This window comes from Oryctolagus cuniculus, chromosome 4 (assembly GCF_964237555.1).
Source record: "Oryctolagus cuniculus chromosome 4, mOryCun1.1, whole genome shotgun sequence".
Taxonomy (NCBI): domain Eukaryota; kingdom Metazoa; phylum Chordata; class Mammalia; order Lagomorpha; family Leporidae; genus Oryctolagus; species Oryctolagus cuniculus.
Window position 1 is genome coordinate 80,810,582 of NC_091435.1, and position 24,581 is coordinate 80,835,162.

Consider the following 24,581-nt stretch of genomic DNA (forward strand, 5'->3'; position numbering starts at 1 on the left):
CGCCGTGGCTCACTAGGCTAATCCTCTGCCTGCGGCGCCAGTACTCCAGGTTCTAGTCCCGGTTGGGGTGCCGGTTCTGTCCCAGTTGCTCCTCTTCCAGTCCAGCTCTCTGCTGTGGCCCGGGAGTGCAGTGGAGGATGGCCCAAGTGCTTGGGCCCTGCACCGAATAGAAGACCAGGAGGAAGCACCTGGCTCCTGGCTTCGGATCGGCGCAGCACCTTGGGGGGTGAACCAACAGTAAAGGAAGATCTTTCTCTCTGTCTCTCTCTCTCACTGTAAAAAAAAAAAAAAAAAAAAGAGCTTTCTGAGTGTGCTCCTGCCAGGGACAGGGTAGATATGACCCAAAGGAATGGGAAGAAGAGAAAATAGTGACTCTGGGTTTGTGTGGCTGGCCCCTGTGACACACACCAGGGCCAGAACTAGCCAGAAACAGAAATGGGAAAGTGCGTTTCTAAGGAACTGGTCCTTTGTCCCTTTGTTTGGCAGCCGTGTGTCATTAACTTCTGTTGGGCGTCGACTCGCACAGTCCAGAAGGCTTACAACAGGACGCATGAATGAGCCACATGTAAGGGCTGCAAGGAAAGGAGTTTCAAGTGGGCAGAGGTCCCTCAAAGGCCCTTGGCCCTCCACCCTTGACCTCTACCCTGCCCAGCAGGGAGTGGCTCCTGGAACCTTCTGATGCTGCTTCCAGCCCTGGGCTTCCTGAAGCAGTGCTTCTCAAGTGTGAAACTCAAATCCTTGCTCCGGGAAGAGGGTGAGGAGGGACTGTTTTAGGGGCAGCCCTGACCTCTGACATCCATTTCTCCCTTGCCTGCGACTCTGAGGACTTCCCTTCCTGCCATAGGATGGGGGCCTGGTATACCAATCTTTTTGACGAAGCTGATGAGGCTTGGTGCACCAGGACGCTCATTCTGTTTTTGAACGTAATGGGTTTTTGAGTAGACCTAAAGCTTGAATGCAGTTACGTGTCAGGTGTGAGTTCCGAAGACATTGCCCATTAAATGGCTTTCCCACTTCCTCCTTTGTCTGTATGGACAGGGAAGCCCACAGGGTGCAAATACCGCCACCCAGTGGTGCATACGGGCTTAGCTCCTGGAAGTGGAATTTTTTTTTTTTTTTTTTTTTTTAAGAGTTACAGAGAAAGGGAGCCGGCGCCGTGGCTCACTTGGTTAATCCTCCGCCTGCAGCTCTGGCATCCCATATGGGCGCCGGTTCTAGTCCCAGTTGTTCCTCTTCCAGTCCGGCTCTCTGCTGTGGCCCGGGATAGCGTGGAAGATGGCCCGAGTGCTTGGGCCCCTGCACCCGCGTGGGAGACCAGGAAGAAGCACCTGGCTCCTTGCTTCAGATGGGCGCAGTTCCAGCCGTTGTGGCCATTTGGGGAGTGAACCAACGGAAGGAAGACCTTTCTCTGTCTGTCTGTAACTCTACCTGTCAAATAAATAAATAAAATCTTAAAAAAAAAAAAAAAAAAGAGTTACAGAGAAAGAGAAGGAGAGATGGGAAGAGAGAGATCTTCCATCCATTGGTTCACTCCCCAAATGGCCTGGCCAAAGCCAGGAGCCTAGAACTCCATCCGGGTCTCCCACATGCACATGAGCAGCAGGGGCCCAAGCATTTGGGCCATCCTCTGCTGCTCTCCCAGGCTCATTAGCAGGGAGCTGGATCAGAAGTGGGACTCACAGTGGAACTCGTATGAGATGCCAGCGTCACAGTCGACAGCTTAACCTGCTGTGCTACAACACCAGCTCTAGAACTGGATTTTGAGTGGCAGGCACTCAGCTTTCATAATCTACATGATCTACCCCCTCCTCCACATCCCACCTCACCACAGGTAAGCTTGTAACTTGCCCCAGGAGGCCCTGGGCTTTGTGTCTGGGTGGCACCTGGGTGTTTGCCCTCAGAGCCTCAGGCCTCATCTGCTCTGCCTCAAGTCTGCCAAAGGGCTGCATCCTCTCTGACCTGAAAGGGGTGCAAGTTGCCTCTCCAACCATGTGCGTGCTTGACCTCGGGAAAGAACCTGGAGTACCTGGTGTTGGCACAGAGGCACAGCTCCCCTGAGGAACAAGAAGCCCAGCAGTTGTCATTCCAGTCAAGGGGACTTCCATGGTCACACAGGCCAGCGTTCCACAAAGGGTCCACTAGTGGAAGTTGGAATCAACTTAGTGAGATGTCACCAACAATTGAGAAAAAAATGAAATCAAATAGGAGAGTGAAACTTGTGTCTCGATAATATATCTACTCATGTAGTGTGCATTGGTCAAAACATAAAATGCATTTCCTACAGAGGACTACAGTCTAAAAAGTTTATGAACCCTGCTGGAAGCCAAGCTCAGGCCACTGCTTCCCACCCCCTTCTCCCATGAACAGACCTAAGAATATATACATAATTTGCCCTGTCATCAAGATCTGGGTTCAAGTCCAGCAGAGTGACAATGGGAAAACCATCTAGCCAGCCTTTCTCAGAATCATGGCAGGGCAATGTCCCTGTTAAAAATATACATCCTGGGGATGGCATATGGCCGAGTACTTACGGTGCCAGTCAAGAAGCCCAAGTTCCATATCAGAGAACCTTAGATGCCCAGCTCTGGCTCCCAATCCCAACTTCCTGCCAATGCAGACCTGAGAGGTAGCAAGTGATGACTCAGTAGTTGGTCTCTGCTACCCACATAGGAGACCTGGATTGGGTTCCCAGCTTCCAGCTTTGGGGTACACCTGGCCTGGACCTGGTCATTGCAGGTGCTTGAGGAGTGAGTCAGCAGTTAGGAGCTTTCTGTCTGTCTCTGTCTCTCTGCTCTTGGATAAAAATTTTTTTAAAGATTTTATTTATTTACTTGAAAGGCAGCATTACAGAAGCTGGTATTGTTGCACAGTGGGTTAAGCTCTGACCTGCAACACCAGCGTCCCATATGGGCACTTGTTCAAGTCCTGGCTGCCCTACTTCTGATCAAGCTCCCTGATAATGGCCCAGGAAAAGCAGTGGAGGATGGCTCAGGTGGTTCAGTCCCTATACCCACATGTGAGACCCAGAAGAAGCCCCTGGCTCCTGGCTTCAGCCTGGCTCAGAACTGGCCATTGCAGCCATGTGGGGAATGAACCAGTGGATGGAAGATCTTTCCCTCTCTTTGTAATTCTGACTTTCCAATAAATCTTAAAAAAGAAAAGAAAAAAGCAAGGCAGAATTACAGAGAGAGAGGGAGAGACAGAGGCCTTCCATCCACTAGTTCTCTCCCCAGATGGCCACAATCCCAGCTCCTGGATCAACCTGTGGTCTGGAGCAATGGAGGAGCAGCTGGAGAATCTGTATTTTCACAAACTCCCAAGGTGATTTTTATGCACCTTTAATGTCCAACCTCTGGCCTCAACACCACTGAGCTTGCATTTCCTGATGGGTGCAATGGAGATAACAGTCCCACCTGACTGGTAAGGGCACTTGGCTAACTGTGAGACACGTCACAGAGGTGAGGGGTGTCAACCAGCATCCTTCTCTAAATGATGTTTTGGGGAAGACAGCACCAGGCAGGTTAGAGAAGGAGGACTGTGCATTTAATGGGAATGGGAAAGTGAAATGGAAAAACGGAGCCAACAAGCATATTTTTTTCTTCTGCCTCCGTGCCCCTCCATCCTACAGATTTCCCTTACAGATGTCATGCCGAGGGCAGTGCCACGGCCAGTGCTCGCACAGCTGTCTCCCCGCCATGCCTGGGTGGGGACGTGCACTGCCAGCATCCGTCGACCTTTCCAGGCCCACCCTGGCATCCCAGCCCCTTCAGTGGGGCTTGCTAGCAGTCCTGAAGGCTGAGCTTTTGCTCTTGGCTCGCTGTTTCCCAGGCAATGGCTGCACAACACATTAGGGCTGGAGCTTTAGCGGGGCTGCTGGTGCGGGCTTCAAGCAGAGGTGCATGGGCTGAGGTCGAGTTCCCCGGAGGTGCTCCTCTGACCTGCTGTTTGGGGTGAACCTTAGTGGATGACAGACTGGCAAGCGGGGCCTCTCGACTTTCTCATTCCTTCCTTTCCCTTCCTGCTACTCTGCCCCTAAGTGTAGCTGCTGTGCTGAGAGGGAGGTTGGCCCTGTGCTCAGTTCTCTGAGACTTCTGGACAGCCCAGTCAGTCCCATGGCGAAGGAAGGTCTGGGACAGCTGGGGAGAGGACCGAAACCCAAAGAGGAAAAGTAAAAAGTCTCTGTGTGCAGCTGGGAGGGCTTCCTCCTGCCTCCATGCTCTCCTGAGAACTTGTGTTATTGGTTCCGGGCAGTAGGGAAGCGCAGGTCTGGAGGGAAGGTGCATGGAGCATCAGTGCAGGCGTATGTTTCAAGACAAATTTGCCCTCCTCTCCTCTTCCCTTCCCGTGCAGGATTCCCCCTGGTCCCAGAGGGCTGAGCCTGTGTAGAGCAAGTCTCTGTCCTCCCAGATAGACGGTGTTCTGCCCCATTCTTTTTACTCACAGCCCTTCTTTTAGACCAGTGGCTCTGGTATGGGGTAGGGATGGTGAGGAGGGCAGGGGCCAATGTTCTCTTCTGTTATTCGCAAACATCAACTACAGTGCATTAGAAACAAACCCAGCAAGGTGGGAGGAAGTGGGGGGCCTCATGTTAAGTGAAATAAACCAGGCAGAGAAAGACTGATACTGCATGTCCTTGCTCATATATAGAGGCTCAATCAGAAGATCTCAGAGAAGAAGAGCCCAGACCCGTGGGCACCAGTTGCTAGGAAGGGTTGGGGGGACGGAGGGAGAGAGGATTAGCTAGGAGGAACGCTCTCTGGTGCTCTACAGTGCAGTGGGGGCACAGGGTACAGCAATCTATGATGTATTTCTCAAAGAACCAGAAGAGAGGAGTCTGTAGTTTCCCAACACCAAGAAATGGAAACTGTTTAAGGAATTAGAGTTGCTAATTACCCTGACTCTATCACTATACATATGTGAATCATCACACTGCGCTCCATAAATATGTGCAATTATGTGCCCATTAACATCTCAAAATCAAAAATAATTCATAAGTAGCAACAGATGGCATCCCAGTTAGAGTCCGAGGGGTGGCACTGAGGGACGGGGACAGGCCGGGAGAGCCTCAGAAGGAGCCAAGCGGACATGCAGGGGAAGAGATTGAAAGGCTAGGTTGGCGGCAAGCTTGGTAAAGGCCTAGTGGAAGGAGCCCTAGGGAGGCCGGGAGGGTTAGACCCAGAGCTCTGGGCTGGGCAGCTCCGGGCCACGGCTGGGCTGGGACGTCAGGCTAAGCAACAGAACTGGGCTAACGACTCGTTTTTTTCTTGTTTTGTTTCCTCTTCCTCCTGCCTTCCCCCACCCTGAATCCCATCTCTCCTTCTGGTCCCTCCTCCCCTCTGCCCTCCTGCATCCACCGCCCCCTTCCTGCCCCCTCCCTCCTGCACGCCCCCCTGCCACCGCCACAGCTCTCAGGCGGGTGCGAGTTGACCGTGGTCCTCCAGGACTTCAGCGCCGGCCACAGCAGCGAGCTGAGCATCCAGGTGGGGCAGACGGTGGAGCTGCTGGAGCGGCCCAGCGAGCGGCCCGGCTGGTGTCTGGTCCGCACCACGGAGCGGAGCCCCCCGCAGGAGGGCCTGGTCCCCAGCAGCGTCCTGTGCGTCTCCCACTCGCGCAGCAGCGTGGAGATGGACTGCTTCTTCCCCTTGGTGAAAGGTAGGGGCGGCGCGGCGCCGGCCCGCGAAGGCGCGTTCTCGCCTGTGGCGGGCACCCGCCGCGACCCTTTGGGGTTTCCCGGGGACCTGGTCGTGGCCAGAGTGGGTTGGGGACTTGAGAAAGAGCACCCAGGTGGCTGGGCGCCTTCAGTAAGGCCGCGTGACCTTTCTGAGTCGCTTTGCTCTTGAGAAGGCAGGCTGGATGAGCTGGCCCTCCCACGCTGTTGCCCTCATTCAGAACAGTCCTCTTCTGCCTGAGGCCACCCGGTGGCCTCGACACCCCATTTCTCCCCTGGCCCCCTCCCCCAACGCAGCAACTGCTGGCTCTCAGACCCCCACCAGGGCCTCCTGCTGACCCCAGGCTCCGAGCAAAGCCCAGAGTGAGCCTAGGCTGAACCAGGACCAGCTCTCCCCAAAGCCTTGCCCGCGCCTCACGGTGTGCCCTCGACGGATGGGTTATTTGGGCCTGGGCTTCTGTTTCGGGCTGCTCTGTGCTGCCAGGCACAGCACAGCGCCTCCTGCGAGCTCCCTGTGCGCCTCTGGCAGCCCCTGCCTGACAGCCGGGGGGCTTAACCAGCCCTCCGGGTGACGCACACTACAGCCCCTGACCTGGGCTGCCAGGGCTTTGACGCCATGCATTGTGCATCGTGCGACACAGAGGCATGGCCTAGCTCTCAGCTTGTTTTTGTAACCGCTCAGATCGTCGGCCTCCGGGACCCCTCCAGGCAGATCTCTGCTAGATATGTATGGCAAAGGAAGAAGGAAGGGATCTGGCTGTGCCAGGAGGCAGGGACAGAGGTCACCATGGAGACCTGCAGCGGGTTTCCTGATGATGACTGTGAGCTTGTTACGTGTTCCTGCAAGTTCATCGGCTTTATCTCCTCGACCTGCATTCCTCCCTTCGGCCACTAGATGGCGGTGGCAGGTGCAGTATTTGCACTGCTTTAGTGCATCCAGTCTTCTTGGGTTTTACCCCTGGGGAGAAAAACCCAAACACAGCTCCCCAAATCTCTTGCCCACGCACACTGGGCCGCCCCCTGTCATTTCTCTGTCACCCGCGGAGGCGCTGTGTCAGGGAGCTGAGGACTTATAATTGCAATGAGTCCTCTGGAGTGGACCGCGGGCTGCACACCCTCCAGGTACTGTAACAGGACACAGGGAACTCGGGAACACAGGTCAGTGTGGAGTCCACCTAGGGCAAAGTGGAGCCCATGCAGGTAGGTTCCTGCGGGCTCAGACAAGGTATCAGATACAAAGCACACCTGTGCCTGGCACTCAGTGCCCAGTGACTGTCCTGGTGAATTATTGTCATTGTATCATTTATCATGGATGATCCAACCAAATATGACAAATTCCTGCAGGTTCAGTCTAGAGACCCTGTGTGTAGAGGCAAAACCAGGGACAGTGGCCCATTTGCTGGGAAAGGCTTTGTGTGTGTGTGTGTGTGTGTGTGTGTGTGTGTGTGTGTGACAGGCAGAGTTAGACAGTGAGAGAGAGAGAGACAGAGAGAAAGGTCTTCCTTCCGTTGGTTCACCCCCCAAATGGCTGCTATGGCGCTGCACCAATCTGAAGCTAGGAGCCAGGTGCTTCCTCCTGGTCTCCCATGTGGGTGCAGGGCCCAAGCACTTGGGCCATCCTCCACTGCCTTCCCAGGCCACAGCAGAGAGCTGGACTGGAAGAGGAGCAACCAGGACAGAACCAGCGCCCCAACCAGGACTAGAACCCGGGGTGCCAGCGCCACAGGCGAAAGATTAGCCTAGTGAGCTGCAGCACCAGCGGGAAAGGCTAACTTTCCATGGCTTCCTGTGTGGGGGTGGTTTTCTTCAGAAGGGGCTCAGTCTCCAGGGGAGACTGGAGACTTCCTGACCTTGACCTGACCTCCTGGGCCTATAGCTGGGAGAAATGAGCACCGCCTCCTTGCCCCTGCCTAACTGGACCCACTGCATGTGCACCCTGGCAGGAGCAAACCCAAGGCAGAGGATCAAAGAGCACTGTCAGAATGGCTGTGTGACCAGAGACTTCTCACCACCCTCTCACCCATGTGCGCTCAGAGTCCAGAGGTGCCCGAGTCCCAGTGGTTAGTGCCTCAGTCCCTGCTCTCCACAGAGCGTCCCGTCTACCCTGGACAAGGCCCCATTTGAAAGTCCATGCATGTGTACACATGCCCTGGCTTGGAAAAACCCCTCCTCTCTCCAGGGCCTGCCCAAAGCATTGGCCTCCTGGCAGAGCCCCAGTAAGCTGTACCTGCTCCCATTCCAGCTGGCTGCCTGGGGTGAGCTGGCCTGTTCTCTCAGCGGTGACCTGTGCTGCCTTATAAGCTTATAACTGCATGGGAATAAAACACTCTCTGGGGCTGTGCAACACGACCTTATCTGGTATCCTGGAGGTCAGGACCAGGTTCTTGTTCAATTCCTAGGAGGGAACTGGTCCTTTTAACCTTGTAGAGAGCAACAAATCCACACTGCCAAGGGCTGTGAGGAGCGGGAAATATCTGCATGACGTCCTCAGTGCCACGTGCATGCTCAGGCCACAGAAATGGGCAGAAGGACCACAGAACGTTAGCACCAAGGAGGAGCTTGGAGAACCACTTGGTCAGACTCCGTACCCCTAGCTGCACATTAGAAGCACCTGGGAGCTTTCCAGAATGACAGAGCCCAGTCTCCATCTGGAACAACTGGAACCACCATCTTCATGGTGGAGCCGGATGATGAGCATTTTTTAAAAGCTCCATGGATGAATCTAAGGAACAGCTTGGGTTGAGAACCAGTCTCCTCTCTTGCAGGGGTCTCTCAGGCACAGGAGAGTAAGGTGACTTTCCTGAAGCCTTGGGGATGTCGGTGGCCAAGCCACAGCAAGAGCAGGGCTCCCCGCTCCATGCCCAGGCTCTGAGCACATGCGCCGTTCCCTCTGAGCTTCCAGGAGCTCAGGAGCTACTCCGCTCTCCCCCGCACCCCAGGCTTTCTCTGGAAGTCTGGGCGGCTCCTTTCCTCCTGCTCCGTCTGTGGCTTGACTCGTGATGGGGTTGGTGAGAAAGAACAGGGCCGTGTGACAAAGCTGGGGTAGAGCCTGCCTTTCATATGACGTTACCGCCACCCTGACGTCTCGGGGCTGGGCCCTCTGAGGTCTAGTCATTCCATTTCTTGATTTCCTCAGAAGGAGGTAGTGAAGGGCAGCACCTCCCAGGGGACAGAGGCTCTGCAGCAGTGACTTTCCACTCCGGAGGCTTCTTAGAGCCTCTTAGAGGAAATTTTTTTTGATGTTTGTTTTTCTTTTTTTTGTTGTTGTTGTTGTTGGAAAGGCAGAGAAATAGAGACAGACAGATAGTGATCTCCCATTCCTGGTTCGCTCCTCAAATATCCACAACAGCTGGGACTGGGCCAGGCCAAACCCAAGAGCCAGGAATTCAATCCAGGCCTCCCACATGAGCAGCAAGGACCCAAGTTCTTGAGCCATCACCTGCTGCCTCCCAGGGTGTGCATGAGGAAGCTGGAATTGGAAGCAGAGCCAACAATCAAATCCAGGCACTGCAACATGGGACATGGGCATAATGCCAAGTGCCTGCCCCTAGAGGAAAGTTTTTAAAACACTGATGCTCCCTACCCTACCCCACACCAATTAATTCAGAGCCCACAAGGGCCTGCACATTAATATGTTTGTTTTATTTTGCCTTATGTATGTAATTTATTTGAAAGAGAGAGAGAGGAGAAAAGCAGACAGAAAGAGAGAAAAAGACACAATCTTGTGGCTCACTCTTCAAGTGTCTGCAACAGCCAGGGTGTCGCTCCCCCTCTTCGTGGAGGAACGACACTAAACCCTGCCTAGGCTTCATATCCGAGTCACGGCACCATTATGTCGCTCCCCCTCTTCGTGGAGGAACGACACAGGACCCTGCACTGTTCTTTCGTCTGCTCGGCCCTCCCCGGGTTTGCTGCCGGTTCTTCCCGGGTTGGCTACTATCCCTTCCACCTCCGTGGAAGGGCAGTTCCCCCTGGCCACATTCCCCACTTCCGCAGGGGAGCGGCACACCGCCGGCCGGCTCTTCTCGGGGGCTGCACAGGTGTTCCCCTTAGATGTTCCCCTTAGATGTTCCTGGTGCTTGCCGTCTCTCTCCTCCTTTATAGTCCTCCTCCGCCAATCCTAACTCGGCTGCCCACACGCCGAGTACGCTGCTCTCTAATCAGGAGCAAGTCCTACAGTTTATTGGTTGAACTGGAGGCAGCTGTGCGGAAGCTGTTTACTTCTCTCCCAGCGCCATATTGTGGGAGAGCAGATGCATAGAATAAGTCTTAATTCCAGTAACTCAGTCCAGTCCGGATTGCTCCCCACAGATCCCCCTTTCTTTTTATTTTTTTGGCGTTGATACGCGCCTGTCTTCGGTGTCCCGCGGCACACACTCTGCTCTGCTTGCTAGAGTTGCCACAGGTTCTTACAAGTCCTATCAATCAGGCAAACCGAATCCGGGTCCTCTCTTCGCCATGTTGTGAGGAGGTTTTTAGGCGCTGATGCGTGCCTGTGTTCGGTGCCCTGCAGCGCATGCTCTGCTCTGCCTGCAGGGGCTTACAAGCCCTAACAATCAGGCAAACCGAATCCAAGCCTTCTCATTGCCGTATTGTGGGGGAGACTTATTAGTGTTGGTTCGTGCCTATCTTCGGTGACCTGCAGCTCATACTCTGGTCGAGCTGCTTGCTGGTGCTTACCGCCTTAATCAGGCAGACCGAATCCAAGCCTCCTAATTGCTGTATTGTGGGGAGGCCTTACTGATGTTAATTCGTGCCTGTCTTCGGTGACCTGCGGCGCATAAGCTGCTAGCCGCCCGCAGGTGCTCATCGCCTCACTTAATCAGGCAGACCGAATCCAAGCTCTCACATTGCAGTGTTGTAGGGAGGCCTTTCTATTTCTCTATTTCTCTATCTCCGGGCATTCCTATTTCTCCCATTTTACTTCTATCTTCCAGCATTCCTATTTCTCTCATTTTACTTCTAAACTTCTGTTTCTTTTATCCCCGCGGCTTCCCGGCGGCGCTCGCCCCGAGGCTGCTTCTCGGCACCTCGCCCCGCGGCAGCTTCACGGCTCTGCGCGGCTTCCCGGCGCCTCGCCCCGCCGGCGGGCTCCCGGCTCTGCGCGGCTCGGCTTCGCGCGCACACTCCGCGGTCTCCACGCCCCTTCGCGTCTGGACCACGGCCTCGCGCCAGCCCCGCGTTCCCTATCTATTCACGCCCCGTGCTCTCTCTGCACGCGGCGGCTTCCGCGAATGTTTCCGCCACCACCGGCATTCAATCCAAGTTCCCCGGACTAACCTGGCGAATTTCAACCTGGCGGCCCACGTCTCTGCCTCTGGTTCCAGATCTTCGCCTCTTGCTCCCCGGGGTGACTTGAAGAATTCCAAGGTGGCTTATATCTCCGCCTCGGCCTGCACTCGCGGCTTCATCCTCCCTAACATTTTTCTCTACCCGGTATGTTTCCTTAAGTTTTCTTCCAACAATATTCCTCTCATTTCTCCTGGCTACTCCCCACAGTCCGTATCCGAGTCCAAGCCTCCTCCAGGTTTCACTTTCGCTTTCAGTCTCCTAGCTTCCCCGCCATAGTCCGCATCCGAGTCTATGAAAGCTTTCACTTTCGCTTTCAATCCTAACTTCTTTCCCACAGTCCATATCCGAGTCTATGCCTAGGCTTTCAATAGCTTCTTCCGGCACCTTTTCCGTCCAGCTTTTCCCTAGGCTGTTTGCTAGTCTCTCTCTCTGGTATTTTCCACTTCTTCCCTCCTAGGTTTCCTATCCGTCCTAGGTTTCCTATCCGAGTCACGGCACCATTATGTCGCTCCCCCTCTTCGTGGAGGAACGACACTAAACCCTGCCTAGGCTTCATATCCGAGTCACGGCACCATTATGTCGCTCCCCCTCTTCGTGGAGGAACGACACAGGACCCTGCACTGTTCTTTCGTCTGCTCGGCCCTCCCCAGGTTTGCTGCCGGTTCTTCCCGGGTTGGCTACTATCCCTTCCACCTCCGTGGAAGGGCAGTTCCCCCTGGCCACATTCCCCACTTCCGCAGGGGAGCGGCACACCGCCAGCCGGCTCTTCTCGGGGGCTGCACAGGTGTTCCCCTTAGATGTTCCCCTTAGATGTTCCTGGTGCATGCCGTCTCTTTCCTCCTTTATAGTCCTCCTCCGCCAATCCTAACTCGGCTGCCCACACGCCGAGTACGCTGCTCTCCAATCAGGAGCAAGTCCTACAGTTTATTGGTTGAACTGGAGGCAGCTGTGCGGAAGCTGTTTACTTCTCTCCCAGCACCATATTGTGGGAGAGCAGATGCATAGAATAAGTCTTAATTCCAGTAACTCAGTCCAGTCCGGATTGCTCCCCACACAGGGTTGGGCCAGATCAAAGCTGGGAGCCAGGAACTCAATCCAGGTCTCTCATGTGGGTGGCAGGAACCCAGTGACTTGAGCCCTTACTGCTGCCTCCCAGGGTCTGCATTAACAGGAAACTGGAAACAAAAGCCAGAATGCAACGTGGGCATTTTAACTGCTAGGCTAAACACCTACCCCAGCATCAGTGTGTTTTTAAGTTCTCTGGTGATTTTTATGTTCTGTGAGGATCAAGAATCACTGTTTAATGGGCTTGGCACCCACAGAGTGTCAAGCTTAAGAAATAATTAACAGTCGTTGGAAGGGGTTAAAGGTTGATATCTAGATTAAATAAAAAATTCTTGGAACTCAACAACAAAAAAATTGGCTTAACAGCTTAACAAGTGGACAAAGGAGTTGACTAGACATTTCTCCAAAGACAATATAAAAATGGCCAATATGCACATGAAAAGATAAGTAATATCACTAATTACTAAGGAAGTTCAAATCAAAACCATGAACTATACTTCACACTCATCGTGATGACTTTTATATAACACAGAGAGAGAGAGAGAGAGAGAGAGAGAGAAAACAAGAGTTGATGAAGATGTACAGAAATGAGAATCCTTATGCACTGCTATTGGGAATGTAAAATGATGCAACCACTGTGGAGAGCAGTCTGGCAGCTCCTCAAAATAGTAAAAACAGTGGAGTGAGCATTTGGCCTAGTGGTTTAAGACACCACTTTGGATGCCCACATCCCATATTGAAGTCCCTGGGTTCAAGTGCCAGTTCTGCTCCTGATTCCAGCTTCCAGCTGATGCAGACCCTAGGAGACAGCAGTACCCAGTGAGGTTTATATAAGATAGATGTACAAAGAAGGAGGTACCTTTCTCTGAAGGGAGGGGAGAACTTCCACTTTGGCTATGACCTTGTCTAAATAAGATCAGAGTTGGTGAACTCAAAAGGCTTCCATAGCCTTGGCAACTCATGACAAGAGCCTAGGGTGATTACTGATGCCATAAACAAGAGTGTCAATTGTTAAGTTAACAACAGGAGTCACTGTGACTCACTCCTCATGTAGGATCTCTGTCCTTAATGTGTTGTACAATGTGAATTAATGCTATAACTAGTATTCAAACAGTACTTTACACTGTGTGTTTCTGTGTGGGTGCAAACTGTTGAAATCTTTACTTAATATATACTAAATTGATCTGTATATAAAGATAATTGAAAATGAAAAAAGATAGATGTAGATATTATATATTATATATGGATAAGACATATATACCCAGTGAGCTAAGTATATATGATATATTACATATAGGTAAGATATATGTATACAATGTATATTATATATGTACAAGATATATAATATATATTATATATAAGATATATAAAATCTGTCTCTGAAATACATAAATAAATTTTTAATTAAAAATAGAATTACCTATCATGTGATCCCAAAATTCTGCTTCTGGGTATGTTTCCAAAATAACAGAAATCAGGGACATGAACAGGTATCTGTATACCCATGTTCATAGCAGCGTTATTCACAATAGCCAAAAGGTGGCAGCAACCTCAATGTCTGGCAACAGATGAGTGGATAAACAATATGTGATAAACACACACACACACACACACACACACAGAGGAATGTGATTCAGCCATAAAAGGAAGCTCTGACGTATGCTACAACATACATGAACCTTGAGGACATCAAGCTCAGTGAAATATTTCTGTTATATGGGATATTTTGAGTCATCAACTTTATATAAAGAGAGAGTGGAGGCCGGGGCCACGGCTTAATAGGCTAATCCTCCACCTAGCGGCGCCAGCACACCGGGTTCTAGTCCTCGTCGGGGCGCCGGATTCTGTCCCAGTTGCCCCTCTTCCAGGCCAGCTCTCTGCTGTGGCCAAGGAGTGCAGTGGAGGATGGCCCAAGTGCTTGGGCCCTGCGCCCCATGGGAGACCAGGAGAAGCACCTGGCTCCTGCCTTTGAATCAGCGCGGTGTGCCGGCCGCAGCGCGCCGGCTGTGGCGGCCATTGGAGGGTGAACCAATGGCAAAAGGAAGACCTTTCTCTGTCTCTCTCTCTCACTATCCACTCTGCCTGTCAAAAAAAAAAAAAAAAGAGAGAGAGAGAGAGAGTGGAATGGTGACTTCCAGGTATGGGGGGAGAGAGACTGGCCTCTAATGGGTCCAGTTTCAGTTTGACAAGATGAAGAAAGTTCTAGACAAGGATGGTGGTGACAGTTACAAAACCCTGTGAATGTACCTAATGCCACTGAACTGTGCTCTAAAACAGCATAAAGGTGAGTGCTAAAAGAAAAACTTGGTCCTGGTTACTTCTGCCCAAGCTCCAAACACCAGTCTGGGTTCTTCTCCGCCCAGCTACCTAGGACATCTGTGCCATTTCTCTTTCCTGTGTGATCTCTTCCCCACCTGGGGCCGAGGGTCTGGAGAAGCCGTAAGCAGCACCTCTTTGCTTAGTGAAGCCAAGCCCTGGGCATCACTGTGACCCTGGCAGCAGGTGTGCGGGAGGAAAGTGGCAGGGGCCATGGCAGTCCCTGCAGTCCTCTCCCTAGGGCTCTCCTGGCGATTTCTGCTGTCCCACCCACCTGGACTCAGGCAGTGGAGGGTGGTCTAGAACAATGGACAAAGCTTGAGCTCTGGAGCCTGAGAATGCTGAAGCAAGTCTGTGATGCTGTTCATTTAGGATTTATATGAAGTTTGCAGGCGGCTCACAAAAACATCTTACTGACCCTTACTATGGACCGATTCTAGATCAGTGCTTTACTACTACAACAATAATGTTGCCCTCATTCAACAAGGAAACTGAGTGTTAGACTAGGTAACTTGCTCAATGTCACTTAAGTTAAAAGTGGCAGAACCAAGTCCTTTACTTTACTTGTCTGCCCTCCCAAGTCTTAAGGTGTTGAGACAGGTACTTTAGCTCATCCTTCCCTCAGCCCACGCTCTCCTTAACATTTCAGGAACAGGAGCCCCTCGGCAGATGGCTTCGCACACCCCTCCCACTCTGCCTCCCGCCTCTGGCTGCGGATGCTTCTCTCCCTAAGGCTAGGAGAAGCCATCACTAACAATTTTGTCCTGTGAGTGTTTTGCCTGCTCAAGAGTTCCTGATGTCCCAGGCTGGGGCTGGGCAGCAGGCTGAGCTTGGTCCAGCTCTGATAGGGGCCAGCCAACGCCTGGAGCTGGTCCAGCCTTGTCCAACAGATTTTCCCAGGATATGAGCTCCCTGCACTTTCTGTTGCCAGGCACCAAAATTCCAAAAAGTTCAGGCTCCCTCTGCTACGAAGTTCAGAGACTTCAGCCTCCTCTGGCTACCAGGAGAGCCCTCCAATTTCAGTATAATTCTGCATTGGGAGCAACTAATCTCAAGTTTCTAGATTACTTCATAGTGCCCAACACTGTAAGAAGCTAAAAAAAAATTGGAGAGTGAATATTCCCAGAATGCTTCCTTTCAGTTATGAAGTGACATGTTACAAAGTGCAGCTTGCTCGCTCATATTCCCACTGCATTTATACAAGATTGTGTCTGTAATACCAGAGGTGAGGTAGCCACTTGAAATTCAGAACTAAGAGCTGGCACTGGGATGCAGCAGGTTAAGCCACCGGCACCTCCACTTTCAGTTCAGCTCCCTGCTAATGCACCTAGGAAACCAGTGGTGATGGCCCAAATACTTGGGCCTCTGCATCCATGTGGGAGACACTGGATGTAGTTCTAGGCTCCTGGCTTCAGCCTGGCCCAGCCCTGGTCATTGTAGCCAATTGAGGAGTGGACTAGCAGATGGAAGATCTCTCTCTCTCTCTCTCTTCCTCTCTCCCTCTCTCCGCCTCTCACTCTCTCCCTCTCTCCGCCTTTCACTCTTTCCCCCTCCCTCTATCACTCTGCCTTTCAAATGCAATTTTTAAAAACACAAATCTTAAAAAATAACATTTTTTAACAAAACTCAAGGGTCATTGATCACCCATCTGTCCATGATGCTTTAAAAAAGAAAGAAAAATTCAGAACTCCCTCCCTTGTAGAGTATATAGAGTATGATCAGTGAGAGTGAGAGTAGTTTTCCATGCTAGCCCCACAATTTTATCTGATAATAGCTTAGCTAAATTATAGTATGTTTACAATGAAAAGTGGTGGTAAGGTGTTTTTTAAAATCACAATACCGGTAGATGAGAAACACCAAAACATGATAAAACATGAATAAGAAATGCTGTAATTGACTTGAGTGTTGATACTTCTTGAAAAATGTGTGTTTAAGGATAGATGAAGAGGTATTCATGGAGATTCTAAAAGCAGCTGCTAGTCATTTTTCAGAATTTAAAAAAGAATTAGGCCGGCGCCGCGGCTCACTAGGCTAATCCTCCGCCTAGCGGCGCCGGCACACCAGGTTCTAGTCCCGGTCGGGGCGCCGGATTCTGTCCCGGTTGCCCCTCTTCCAGGCCAGCCCTCTGCTGTGGCCCGGGAGTGCAGTGGAGGATGGCCCAGGTGCTTGGGCCCTGCACCCCATGGGAGACCAGGAAAAGCACCTGGCTCCTGGCTCCTGCCATCGGATCAGCGCGGTGCGCCGGCCGCAGCGCGCCAGCCGTGGCGGCCATTGGAGGGTGAACCAACGGCAAAAGGAAGACCTTTCTCTCTGTCTCTCTTTCTCACTGTCCACTCTGCCTGTCAAAAAAAAAAAAAAAAAAGAATTGGAACTTTCTCTCTTCATGATTGAGTGAAAGTGGTCTTTGATGAGGTTTCATCTCACCTCTGTCCTATGTTGAATGGCATATTGGCTCATGCAGTCTCAGAGTGGAAGAGCGCTGGTCTCTGGCTCATCCTCTCTTCTCGCAGAGTAACTGCTTCTGCAGTGTCACCAGCAGGTGGGTGGCTAAACATCACCCAGGCACCCCAGGGACTGGGACCTCCGTCCTTCCGCAGGAAGCCTGTGGGCTTTAGTGTGTTCTAAAGACTAGAACATTCCTCATGCCTGGTGCTGAAATGCAGACACTTACTGCCCATTGCTCCTCTATTCTCCCCTCACCAGCCCCGCTCCACTAGCCCTTGCTCTCATTTGCAGTCTGATCTTAACTACCACAATGTAACAGGACTTGCATACATAGCACTAGATGCCTTAAGGTGTAAGAGCCTAGCAATTTCTCCATAAATCCTTTTATTAAATGCCGAGCAGAGCAAAACATTTTAATTAAATTCAATTTGAACTTGCTTAGAGTTCTACTTGTGCTTGTGGTTGAGTAGTCTCTGTAAACACCCTGGGTTTAGGAACTCCCACAGTCCAGCTTCACCCCTGGACTCTGGGCACTGTCTGGTCTCTCGCTCACAGGCCTCTTCTCCAGTGCCCTCTCTGGGCTCAGGACTTAGAGGGAAGCACTGTCCACTCAGGGGCTCTCAACAACCTGGGCTTTTTTTCCTGGCTGTTCCCTACAGTCATTTGTGTTGCTGTCTGCTCTCCAATAGCATTTTTATTGCCTTTCATCCATGGCTCCCTGAATTTCCTCAGGATCCCTCCATGTCTAAAATTACCTGCTGTTCTCTCTCCACATCAGTGAGTACTTGTGGTGATCTAAAATAATGAACTTAAGTGTCCTATCTTGAATGCATCTACCACACATTCATTCTGGGGTCCAGTGTCTTAGGCTGGACTGCATGAGATTTCCACTTTGGTGATCAAAATGGTTGAATATCAGCAATTTCTAATGCTTCAACCTACTGTGTTATAATCGAATGTCTTTCCCTTAGAAAGGTACTGGCCAGTCTTCCTGAAAACAGGGAAGTGTTTTCTCAGGGAGCCAGAGGGGCTGGGAAGAGGACAAGATGTGGAATGAAAAACCACTTTTATTTTAAATAAGTGTAGAAAACATGATGTAGTGTTTTCATTGTGTTTTTGTATATTTGTTTATTTATTTATTTGAAAGAGTTGGCCGGCGCCGCGGCTCACTTGGCTAATCCTCCCCCTGCAGCACCGGCACCCCAGGTTCTAGTGCTGGTTGGGGCACCAGATTCTGTCCCGGTTGCTCCTCTTCCAGTCCAGCTCTCTGCCGTGGCTCAGGAAGGCAGTGGAGGATGGCCCAAGTGGTTGGGCCCTGCACCTGCATGGAAGACCAAGAGGAAGCACCTGGCTCCTGGCTTTGGATTGGCGCAGCGCGCCAGCCGTAGCGGCTATTTGGGGGCTGAAACAATGGAAGGAAGACCTTTCTCTCGGTCTCTCTCTCTCACTAACTCTGCCTGTCCAAAAAAAAAAAAAAAAAAAAAAAACCTAAATTGGTGCAAATGCTGTGGGGAGATGAAAAAAGAGATTAAAAAAAAAGTCAGAGTTACACACAGAGAGAAGGACAGGCAGAGAGAGAGAGAGAGAGAGAGAGGTCTTCCATCCGCTGGTTCACTCCTCAATTGGCCGCAAAGGCTGGAGCTGGGATAATCCGAAGCCAGGAGCCAGGAGCCTCCTCCGGGTCTCCCACGCAGGTGCAGGGGCTCAAGGACTTGGGCCATCTTCCACTGCCTTCCCAGACCATAGCAGAGAGTTGGATTGGAAGTAGAGCAGCTGGGACTCGAACTGGTGCCCACATGGGATGCCAGCACTGCAGGCAGCAGCTCTACTCACTGCGCCACAGTGCCAGCCCCAAACTACTTGTTTTGAGTGGAAAATCAGCCTTAGGTTTTATTTCCACAAATATGCAAAAGGAGACCAATAAAAACTCCTATTTTGGAGAAGGTGTTAGGCATAACAGTTAAGACGCTGCTTAGGAAGTCTGCATCCCATATTGGAGGGTCTGGATTTGAGTCCAGGCTCTGATTCCCATCCCAGTTTTCTGCTATTGCACACCCTGGAAGGCTGCAGTGATGCCTCAAGTAGTTGGGTCCCAGCCACCCATGAGAGAGACCTGTATTGAGTTCCCAGCTCCTGTGTTCAGCCTGGCCCAGCCCTGGTTGTTGAAGGCGTTTGGGGAGTGAACCAGCTGATAGGAATGCACTCTTGCTGTCACTCTTGCTCTTGAATACAGTTTTAAAATTCCCATCTCACAGAGTCACCAAGAGGCTCAAGAGCTGTGATGTTAAGTAAAAGAGCTCTGATATTAAGTAAAAGGGCCACTTCTTGCTGATGAACTTGGACAAGACACTTAGTGCCTACCAAATGGGTTAATAGCACTTTCCGTGGAGGACTTCCCTGCCCAGGTGTGCCACAGCACAGGTGTCGAGTTGGTGCTAGTCCCCTGCCTGCCCTGCATCCCAGTTCTGGCACTTCTGTAGGGCTGAGTCAGGGTGTCCAGCCCAAGTCCTCACCAGGGCTGTTCAAGGGATCAAGGTTCTGTTTTAGTTCCATGTGCAGGTTTTTCAGATGCCTTAAATGGTCTCCAGTCTGCGCTCTCTCCATTCCTGCAGTCTCTATTCCTGGCCTACTCTAAGCCCTTTCCCCAGTCCACCAACAGCAGGTATATCTAGTACGATAATTTCCCAAGAAAAAAATGGCTTATCCTCCTCTACAAACTCTTCTGCCTTCTCCTCAGAGGACCGAAACCACATGTGCCATAAGCAGAAAATTCGAAGTTCTCTCCCTGGCTTGCCGTCCCCTCCCCTCCCCATGCCCCTTGAAAAGACCTGCTCTCTGAGTTATTAATTCTGATCACTGGGGCATCATTGCAACCACAGCCCCATGGAGCTGAGCTGCCCTGTGAGCTGGAGGGCTGCGCTGAGACTGTAGGTGCTGCCGGGCATAGGAGGGTCTCACTCACTCTTAGATCAAAGAAGAGTAGTGCGAAGCTTTGTGAAAATTGCCTTCTTTATTTCTAACTGACTTTCTTCCACTTGCTTGTCTATGTTAGGGTGGCCCCCAAATGACAGACTAGGAACCCTTCCGGGATGCATCTTCATGAAGAGGGAGATGGAGGTGCCACGCAGTCCACACTGTTGTTTAAGGGAGCAGAACAGGCAGTCGGAAGGTGTGCCTCAGACCTTTGCTCTGGGTGAGATGTTCGGATATTGTTTAGGACACAAAGGGGCATGGCTTGGAAGTCGCAGATAGGAGCCTGTGAGGCCAGGCGGCATCCTCCTCCCTGTTCCCACAGGGTCCTGCTGCCTCCAAGGAGAACTTAGCAACAGAAGACCCAGGCTGCCAAGGGAAGGAGCTGGCCTCCTGGGGACCCTCTGTGGAGAGCTGAGTTTTTCCTTTTTGTCACCAGCCTGCTGGGACTTAGCTTTGGCCACGTGCCAATGTCAACAGTGTATTTTCATGCCCCTGGTGCTCACTGCAGATCTGTGAAATCCCCTGTATGATGACCCCCCTCATCCTCCACAGGGGAGGGAGGAGGAGGCCTGAACATGATCCTTGGAGCCCCAGGGTCAGCTGACGGAGCTCAGAGCTCTCAAATGGGAGCCTCAGAGAAGAAAGGCTGCCACTGAGTGTGCTTTCTGAGAAGAGGGAGCTGGTGGAGAGGAGGTCCCCCCAGCAAACAGAATGTTCCCCCGAAGAGAAGGTGTGCGATTCTGTCTTACCCAGAGCTAGCTAAGCTGAAACCACTTTCCCCCAGTGGAACCCAGCGCCCCAGGAATGACAGGCACTGAATGGGGCTTGAGCAAAAGGCCTGGCCGCAGTGCCAGCTGCTGGGGGTGTGCCCACCCTGTCTGCCCAGGAACATCTGAAAGGCCTTCAAGGGCAGCCCTGAGAGGCCCCAGCTGTGAGTGCTCTCTGCAGCAGGATTCTGATGTGCTGGGCACCCTCCTCTGGCCGCCTCGCTGCTTGTGTCTGAGGGAGGACCAGGGTAGGAAGGGAACTGCAGCCTTCACTCAGACCCTGCAGATGCTTGGGAAGTCTTCCAGGTTGCAACTGCAGCCATTCTCAATGCCAGCCTTCTGCCCCCTAGGCAGTCCTTGCACAGCCTGCCCCTTCCTTGGTCCTTGGCCTTGTGGTAACACTGGGTTGGTCAGACCGTGTTGTCTCATTTTCTGACCATGGTCCCCAGCCACCAACTTGCCTCCTGATGTTATGCCCATTTGCTTTGCTCTCCACATGGCCCTGGATGCCACAGGAAGTATGGATGCTTACCTTTGCCTACAAGTGGGCAAATAGGTCATTCCCATGGCTGGCTCTTAGCTGCAGGGAGGAGGCCCCAGCTGAAGACCCTCCTCAGCTCCAAGTGTCCCCGTCTCACTTGAGTAAAGCAAACTCCTTTCTACATCTGCAGAGAAGCTCCAAAGGCCTGTCCCAGAGCCTGTTCTCTGGCTTTGTCTCCTATGTGTTTGTTTCTTGTTGCTGCTGTAACAAAGCACCATGAACTTGGTGGACTTCAACAACTCACTGATGGGAGCAGGCATTCAGCCTAGCTGTTAAGATGCCTGCATCCTATATCAGAGTATCTGGGTTTGACTCCCAGCTCCAGCTCCAGATCCCAGCTGTCTGTCCATAGACATCTTGAGGGCAGCAGTGATGGCTAAAGTAATTGGGTTCCTACCACCCCACATGGGAGAGCTGGGTTATGTTCCTGGCTCATTGCTCTGATCCTAGAGCAGTCTTGGCCCAGTCCCAGCCTTTGTGGGCATTTGGGGAATGAACCAGTGGATGAGAGCTCTCTGCCTCTCACACACACACACTACTTATTGTCTTACAGTTCTCTCAGACAGAAGTCCAACATGAGTTTCCATGGGCTAAAATCAAGGCTAGTTGCATTATCTAAAAGATAAGCTACTTCTTTTTCTGCTTCTAGAGGCCACAGACATTCCTTGGCTCATGTTCCATTCCTCTGCCTCCAAAGCCATCAATGTTATGCTCTCCCTGATCCTCTTCCATAGTCGTGTCTCCCTTGGTCCACAGTGAGAGAGGCTCTCTGCTTTGTAAGGACCCCCGTGAATGCATCATGCACACCCAGATACTCCAAGATAACCTCCCCATGTCCAAGTCCTTAACTGAGTCACATCAGCAAAGTCCCTTTTGCCACACAAGATAAGATATTCACAGGCTATAGGAATTAGGGTGTGGACATCCTTGGGCAGAGTGGAGGGTGCTGTTATTCTGCCACTCCCCTCACCAGCAGCCTGATGGAGCTGTCACCCACCAGCCCATGTGGTTCCCACCCCAGGGCCCAGCCAGTTGCTCCCTCTACCTGGAGAACTTCAGATCCTCGGACACCTGGGCGACCCGCTGCTAGCCTTCCTTCCCGGCACCTCATCAGAGACTTCCCTAACTCCCCCTCTCCCATCACTCTGTATACCCTCTTCTCTGCTTTATTTCTTTTCCTTGCATTCATCATTAGTTGTTACTTCCCCCCAAAAGTACAGGGATTTTGTCTGTTTTGTTCATTGCTCTATCCTCAGCATCCAGAAGTGGCTGGCAGATTAGAAGTTCTCAGTAAATATTTGTAGGAAGGAGCATGAATCATGGACCATTATCAAAGACCTTGCAGGGTTCTGGTTTGTAAGGACACCAAGCGCGGGCATTTACCGTCACTTGGGAACTGTAGAGGAAACTGGCCGAAGCTTCAGCACGAAGGCCTACAGATGAGACCAGGGAATAATGTTTTGATGCTAGGAGTTCTGACTGAGTAGGTCTTCTCTGGGGACACGTGGGCCTCATTTATCTCGAATGGCAGAAAACGGAGAAAGAGAACAGGCAGTATCTTCTGCACCCTCCTGTTGTTGGAAATATTCAGTAAACTGAGCTGAGTACATCGAGGCATATACACTCCCCAGGATGCGTGTTGTGGCACAGCAGTTTAGGCGGCCACTGGGATACTTGCGTCCCATACTGGAGTGCTGGTCCAAGTCCCAGCTCTGCTGCTTCCTATCCAGCTTCCTGCCAATACTTCCTAGGAGGCAGCAGGTGATGGCTGAAGTGCTTTGGTCCTTGCCACCCATATGGGAGACCTGGATGGAGTTCCTGGCTCCAGACTTCAGCCTGGCCCAGCCCTGGCTATTGCAGGCATTTGGGGCAAGTGAATCAGTGGGTGGAAGATCTCTCCCTCTCTTTCCTTCTCTCTTTCTCTCGTGCTCTGCTTTTCAAGTAGGTGAAAGTAAACATTTTTTTTAATCTACTTTCCATTTAATGCCTCAGAAACCTCCTCACAGGGTCTCATGAAGCCACATGCTGCTGCAGCTGCTCATTCTGTCTGTGGGAGGGCAGGTGGCCATGGCAGTCAGAATTAAAATACCATCCCTTATAGTGGACACTTAGCAATCATAAACCTGGCTGAATGGAAACACAGAGTGATAGACTGGCACTTCTCACTGCCCTCCTTTGGGAACACTTTGACCTACTTAGAGGCAAACGTTTTTGGAAGTGGAGAGAACCTGGAGTGGTTTGTTTTTAGCAACTCCAGCTGTAGCCATCTTTCATGTTGATAAATAGCTCATCTCCTCCTGAGCTCAGACAGCCATGCAGTGCAGATCTGCAGGAAGCGGTTCTGGCTGCCAGGGGCTCTGCCTCCGTGCCCTTCCGTGTGATCCCACATCTTCATCTGTATTGTGTGGACCACCTCGGCCTCAGGCCTGACTCAGGCCAGAGGGTGATCAGTGATGTTTTCCTGAGAAAAAGAGGGTGATTGATGGGTTAAGTGAGACAGCCAGAAAGAAGCAGACAGGTATCAGGTGGGCAGGTGCAGAGAGCCACATTATAGGGCAGCTTTATCCAATTTATAGTTTCCATATACATTCTCATATATGGGTTAGCTTAGTGACTTACAGATAGTAGATGTTCAAACACGGACTACTTGAAGACAGCAGTTAAGATGCCCTGGGATCCCTGCAGACCATATCAGAGAGCCTGGGTTCAAGTCCAGGCTCTGATCCTGACTCCAGCTTCCTGCTAATTTGTACCCTAGGAGGTAGCAGGTGATGGCTCAAATATTTGGGTCCTTGCCACCCACAAGGGAGACCTGGATTAAATTCTGGGCTCCTAGCTTCTGCCTAGCCTAGGCCCAGCTGTTACAGTCTTTTGGGGAGTGAACCAGCATCGAGATTTCTTCATAAGATTTTCTTCTTACGATTTTATTTATTTGTTTGAAAGGTAGAGTTACAGAGAGAGAGGGAGGGAGAGAGAAAGGCCTTCCATCCATTGGCCACAATGGCTGGAGCTGGGCTGATCTGAAGCCAGATGCCAGGAGTTTCTTCCGGGTCTCCCTTGTGGATACAGGGGCCTAAGCACTTAGACCATCTTCCACTGCTTTCCCAGGCCATAGCAGAGAGCTGGATGGGAAGAGGAGCCGCCAGAACTAGAACCAGTGTGTATATGAGATGCCAGTGCCGCAGGCAGAGGCTTAGCCCACTATGCCACAGTGCCGGCCACTGGATGGGAGATTTCTCATCTCTCTGTTTCTCTCTCTCTTTCTCTCCTCTACCTTTCAAAAACCAAAAAAACAAAAAACCTTTTGTAAGAAACTCTGAGTTTTGAGCCAGCCATGCTTGGAGACCAGGACTAGGTAATTTGGGAAAAATGACGAACCATCCTGATACCAGCAATCAGGCACTTCATGGGTTGTTAATGCACATCAGAAAGATAAGAACTAAGGAACATGCACTTAGCAACCAGAGAAGGGCTGGCCAAGGAAGCAGGGGTCAGAGTTTGAGAAGGTGAAACA

At 51.6% G+C, this 24,581-nt stretch overlaps 1 protein-coding gene across 25 annotated transcripts in view; it reads left to right on the top strand.

Moving 5' to 3' along the window:
* Positions 1-24,581, top strand: part of KALRN (kalirin RhoGEF kinase) — a 783,799-nt gene that overhangs the window by 621,633 nt on the left and 137,585 nt on the right. For all 25 annotated transcript variants that reach the window (XM_051859217.2, XM_051859218.2, XM_051859219.2 and 22 more), the window contains one exon: positions 5,406-5,652. In XM_051859217.2, the coding sequence (XP_051715177.2) occupies positions 5,406-5,652 (247 nt within the window). The remainder of the gene's footprint in view (positions 1-5,405; positions 5,653-24,581) is intronic.